Source organism: Pelodiscus sinensis, chromosome 4 (genome assembly GCF_049634645.1).
Source record: "Pelodiscus sinensis isolate JC-2024 chromosome 4, ASM4963464v1, whole genome shotgun sequence".
Classification (NCBI taxonomy): domain Eukaryota; kingdom Metazoa; phylum Chordata; order Testudines; family Trionychidae; genus Pelodiscus; species Pelodiscus sinensis.
In genome coordinates this window covers 113,163,311-113,169,310 of record NC_134714.1, presented here as the reverse complement: position 1 = coordinate 113,169,310, position 6,000 = coordinate 113,163,311, and the positions used below count along the sequence as shown (strand labels likewise).

At 47.5% G+C, this 6,000-nt stretch overlaps 1 protein-coding gene across 10 annotated transcripts in view; it reads left to right on the top strand.

Annotated features, from left to right (window-relative positions):
• The first annotated feature begins 467 nt into the window (after window positions 1-467).
• The window catches only part of SERGEF (secretion regulating guanine nucleotide exchange factor), a 266,857-nt gene continuing 261,324 nt past the window's right edge, over window positions 468-6,000 (top strand). For all 10 annotated transcript variants that reach the window (XM_075928101.1, XM_075928093.1, XM_075928091.1 and 7 more), the window contains exons 1-2: window positions 468-622; window positions 5,220-5,358. In XM_075928101.1, coding sequence (XP_075784216.1) covers window positions 581-622; window positions 5,220-5,358 — 181 coding nt within the window. In that variant the 5' untranslated portion in view covers window positions 468-580. The remainder of the gene's footprint in view (window positions 623-5,219; window positions 5,359-6,000) is intronic.

Below are 6,000 nucleotides of genomic sequence, written 5' to 3'. Positions count from 1 at the left end.
GTAGGTGACGATTTACTTATTTGGTAGGATGGGGCCCTGGTTGTGCCAGGCACTGTACACACATAAAACAAAGGGACAGGCCCTGCCCTAAAGAGCTTACAGTCTATTACTCATTTGACAGACATTTTGATAGTATCCTTGCAAATACAAAACTGTGGGCAAGTGTTAAGTTTCAGTTACTTGCAAAAGCCACATGACACCCAATGCAGTGGCTATTTCTGTATCTAGATAAATAAACCACCATAACGATCTTAATTTTTTTTTTACAATCCCATGTATATGATTGCAACCGCCTCTTGTTTAAAGAGCATTATCAGGGCCGCAGCCAGGCACGTGAAAGGCAGGGAGCGCCCCAGACCGAAGGTGGCTGTGGTTTAATTAGGAAGGCGCGGGGGGTGGGGGGAGAGAGAGACACGCATCTGGAGTCCCAGGCATGAATGGCACCACCCTACACCACCATTCGGCCCGCGCGAGACCTCCCGCCGCCAGGCCCCGCCCCTCCTGCTCGCTCTGGCCCAGCGCGGGGCGGGGCTCCAGGGGGTAAGGGGGCGGGGCTGCGCGGAGCCGCCGGGCTGGGCCTATGGAGTCGGCGGGGGAGGCGGCGCGGGCGCTCTTCGCTTGGGTAGGTCGGTGCCTGCCGGGCAGGAGCCCTGAGCGCGGGAGGGGAGGCTGCGCTCGGCTGCTAGGGGAGGAAAGGGCCCAAGCAGGAGACCGCGGAGGTGTCCCCCTCTCTCGCCGGCTCTTGTACCTGCCCAGCAATTCCCTCTTCCCTGTAGCCAAATGATGCCCCCTCTGCAAGAGCAACCCCCCCGCCGCCTGTAGCCAAATGATGCCCCCTCTGCAAGAGCAACCCCCCCTGCCGCCTGTAGCCAAATGATGCCCCCTCTGCAAGAGCAACCCCCCCCGCCGCCTGTAGCCAAATGATGCCCCCTCTGCAAGAGCAACCCCCCCTGCCGCCTGTAGCCAAATGATGCCCCCTCTGCAAGAGCAACCCCCCCTGCCGCCTGTAGCCAAATGATGCCCCCTCTGCAAGAGCAACCCCCCCTGCCGCCTGTAGCCAAATGATGCCCCCTCTGCAAGAGCAACCCCCCCCCGCCGCCTGTAGCCAAATGATGCCCCCTCTGCAAGAGCAACCCCCCCGCCGCCTGTAGCCAAATGATGCCCCCTCTGCAAGAGCAACCCCCCCTGCCGCCTGTAGCCAAATGATGCCCCCTCTGCAAGAGCAACCCCCCCCCGCCGCCTGTAGCCAAATGATGCCCCCTCTGCAAGAGCAACCCCCCCCCCGCCGCCTGTAGCCAAATGATGCCCCCTCTGCAAGAGCAACCCCCCCTGCCGCCTGTAGCCAAATGATGCCCCCTCTGCAAGAGCAACCCCCCCCCCGCCGCCTGTAGCCAAATGATGCCCCCTCTGCAAGAGCAACCCCCCCGCGCCGCCTGTAGCCATCAGTGCCTGTTGGGGCTTGTGTGCCGGTGCCTGCTGCTTGGGGTGGCCACTGGGCTCATGGGTGCCCCTCACAAAGCCCCAGGCGTGGTGGCCCTGTCCAGGGTGGGAGCCTGTAAGCCCCCTCGTGCTGGGGGGAAGGCAGCGTGTCCCCATGTGCAGCGCTGGGCCATAGCGCCTGACTGGGCGTTACAGGAGGCTGTCAATATGTCTCACCCCCTTCTGGTCTCCCCCCCCCCTTTTATTTGCCGTGCTGCTCACGGAAGACACCAGGCGAACCCCAGCCATGGGGGCGTGAGGGCTGAGCGGTGGCAGGTCAGAGGAATGAGGGGTTGCTGTTGTGCGGTAAATTAACAGCCAAAAGCGAGGGGTGAGGCAAACAGCTGACTTTCCAGGGGCCCTTTCAGCTGCCACTTTCTTGCATAAAGAAGACTGAGCAGACTGCAGCCACTGCTGTGTTTACTGTAGCGGGACTGGCCAAGACTACAGGGCATAGTGTGGCGGGAGCCTGCCGCTCCTTGTGCAAGGGCAGGTTGCTGCCTCAGTGAAATTAGTGGGGCCCATTGGGGCTGGAACTAGGGTTTGCCAGATAGTTTCAAAACAAAAATATCGGACACACTTGACATTACATCTCAATCTACATTACATCTTATTTAGAAAATACCAGACATTTCTATTTTCTCATTTATATTTTCTCAATTTGTTTCCCGAACAGAAAGCTAAAATACTGGACTGTCCAGTTCAAAACTGGACACCTGGCAACCCTAGCTGGAACAGTTTTTATAATTGGGGGTGCTGAAGGCAGAAACCATGTATTTGGGTGGTTGTCACCAGTTCAGGCCAGCGGGTGCGGCAATACCCCTCGGTCCAGCCCTTATGGTGCGACTCCTTGCAGGGATAGCAACTCATCCAATGTGCACAATTGTAGGGTGGACCCTATGGTTATAACAAGTAGGAACATAGCACACTGGGTCGGGTGATCATCTCAGGCTGCCTTTATTAAAGAGGTGTGACTATATGCTGCATCGTTGAACTCCATGTGTTTGCCTCTGGTACTCTTGATACAGTTCTAGTGCACTCATTTTGGTTCTTACTATTTGTACATTTAAGTGCTAGAAAAGCCTCCCTTCATACAAGCAGGCTGCACTGAATAAAAATGCTAAAAATAATAATAAAAGGTCACTCAGGGGCTGTTTATAATGTAGTGATTAACACTAATTTCCATTTTCCTACTGAGCTGAAGTCATCAAATGTAATGCAAACATAGCCATAGGCTGCGCAGTATATGGAAAAAAAATCCTTAGAATGAACTTTGACCTTTCCACTTAAGTGCCTTTCATGATATTGTCTTAAAATTTGCTACATTCATTTCCTATTAACTGATGCTATCTTCCTTTAAACACGTCATGTGTGTATGTGTCGGAGGAGGAGGGGGGAAAGAGAACATAGGCAGGGCACGGGAAAACGAGGTGGAAAACGGGGAAGCTAGTGAAAATCCTAATGATTAATTTCTGCTGGGGGGAGGGAGCAGTAATTTTGGGTCTGAAGTCACCAAAACCAGTGACAGGTTTTTGCTAACAATGTTGTTGAAGGCAAATAAATATGCTGCTGGCATTGAAATTGATAATCACATCTGTTGGTCTCATGGACTGCTATCAACTAATGCTGTTAAAAAGCCTCAAAGATATTTTAAGACTTCCCAGTGCCTACTTTGTGCTATTCATTTATCTGGTTTGGTTTTAGCTTATAAATATATCAGTAGCTTCTCTTTTATGCCCTTTCTGAGTTAAGAGCTGACTAAAGAGAAAAGTGTTTCCATTTCACTAGTTGTAACTTCCAAATGAGACAGCATGTGCTACTTATTTCATTTTGGGGATAGTGTGCTGACAGAACATCTACATTACTGAAAACTTAGTGGAGAGAGGTTTATTAGCATAATTACTGCATGCATAATTTTAATTCTAACAAGCCTGACCCATTTTTTAGTTGTAGGCATGCTGGACTAAACTAACCACGGATATATTCAGGCACAATTCCATCAATAGCACCACAGTAGTGCTAATATACCTCAATAGTGAATTTAGCTCAAAGTACATAAAATTATCTTGCTAAATTTTCTTAGTTAGCCAGGGACATGTTTTGTATAATAAAAGGGAATTTGGAAATATTCAGCTTTTCTGTGGAGTATTTGACAAGCCCAGGACTGCATAAAAAGAATATAGCTCATGTCATTTATATCACTCTGTGGTTTGAGGGTTTGTGTGATAAGGAAACAGATGCATACAAAAAATAAGCCAGTATTGGCATAGAGAAATAAGATAGCTGATTTTTAAAATAACTAACCAGATGTTCACAATAGGTCTCTGATTAGGGACTTATTTGGTAAATTAGTGACAGCGGTGGCCATTTATTCTATCTATGGTATTACAGTGCAGACCATTCATAGTTTTCCTTATGACCATCCCAGTTGTTTGAATGGGAAGCTATTCTGGAGATAACTTGCTACTTCATGGTTTAGTAATGCATAGAGCTCTGGCCTGGGACTCAAGAGACCTACATTCAATTCCTGGTTTAACCAGGAATTTTTAGCTTCAGCTTCCACCTGTTGCATCCTGTTATGTCTGTGTCTGCTAGATTTAAAGAACTTCTACTTCAGAAATCGTGTACCAATGCAGTTACTTACAGGCTACGTCTGCACTGCAGGCTTCTTGCGCAAGAGTTCTTGTGCAAAAGGTCTTGCGCAAGAGCGCGTCCACACTGCCATGTGCTTTTGCACAGGAGATGTGCTTTTGTGCAAGAGCATCCATGGCAGTGTGGATGCTCTCTTGCTCAAGAAATCTCTGATGGCCATTTTAGCCATAGGGGTTTCTTGCACAAGAAACCCCTGTTGCCCATCCATACTGCCTTCTTGCGCAAGAGCTCTTGCACAAGAGGACTTATTCCTCGTGGGGAGAGAAATAACTCTTCTGGAAGAAGCCCTGTTTTCCAACGTTTTACTGTAAATTTTCTTGCGAAAGAATGTGCATGCAGTGTAGACGTTCTGCAAGTTTTTGCGCAAGAACAGTTGTTCTTGCGTAAGAAACCTGCAGTGTAGATATAGCCACAGACTATGATTGAGTCACCTCTTAACACTCTCTTGAATAAATAAAATATATTGATCTTTAAAGCCCTGTATGGGTACAAAATTTGTCTCTCCATCTGCATGATGTGAAGCAGATAGCTGCAGATTTGAAGGGCTCTAGATTAGGGGTGTAAACCACTAGTTGCTCCCCCCCCTTGCTGCCTCTATCAGAAAAGAGGCAGCAAGGGTGGGGGAAGTGGAGTGAGTGCTGGGGGGAGCTGGCCTAAAAACCAGTTCCTCCCAGCTCCAGCTCTGTGGGAGGGGGCAGGGGTGCAGTGGCGGAGTTCCACCTTTGAAATATACAAGAGTCTCCACTAGGGCTCTTATATATTTCAAAGTGGAAATGCTGCATGGAGCCTGTGGCCAGCAGGGGAGTCCCACTGGCCCCAGGCTCTATGTAGCGTTTCAGCTGCACTACAATCTTGTGAATTCTTAAGTAATAGTTGCTAAAATTGGCCAATATTTTAATGGCAGAAGCATGTTGAACTTGCACTATAATTTTTAAAGGTTTGCATATAATGCATAAAATCCAAGTTGTTTGTGTTCTATGTTCTGCATAGCAAAATACAGACAAGTCAAGTATTTCTACCTAAAGGCTAATAAATTGCTCTGCGCATAAAGCTCTTCCATATTTTAATTTTTCTTTATCTGTTTAAAGGGTGCAAACAGCTATGGACAACTCGGCCTTGGTCATAAAGAGGACGTGCTTTTGCCCCAGACTCTGAAAGATTTTTCCTGCAAACATCAAAACATTAAGAGCATTACTGGAGGAGGAGGACACTCTGCAATTATTACTGGTAACAGACATTCACATGACATGTGCAGGGCAAGAGCTAACAGGTTTCTGAATGAGAATCATCTTGCAGGGTACCTTCCTTGTTGCTGTGCTTGTACTGCCACCTATGGGTGGATTATAATTTCTAGCAAGTACAAATCTTGACTGCAGAGCAGAAAAGCTATTTGCTGCCAATGAACTGAATTGTTTTAAATGGGAGTTTTGTTATTTCGTTTGTCTCTAGAGGTCATTTTAGGATTATATGATGATTATTTCCTAGCCTGTTCTAGATCCTTATTATGCAAGAGAGTTCACAGCTTTGGCAGGAAGAGAGAATATTTTACTTTGAAAAGCTAGTTTACTCCTTACCTTAAGTGGCATCCAAATCCCTGGTGGGAAAGTTTTACCATACATTATGGCTACTTGAGACTAGGAAGGATATGAAGCAGAAAGTGAATTGGATGAAAGGTTTCACTCTGAAACACCGAGAGGGAGCAACATTAACTATAGAATAATCTCCTTTGGCAGTCATATTCTTCATGGCTGTGTCTACACGAGAAAGAAAAGCGTATTTTTACTTTGTTAAAGAGATTATAATTATGTCTTCAGAAGACAAAGCCTATGCACGCAATGCTATAGGGTTCCAATATGTGTGTGATTCCAT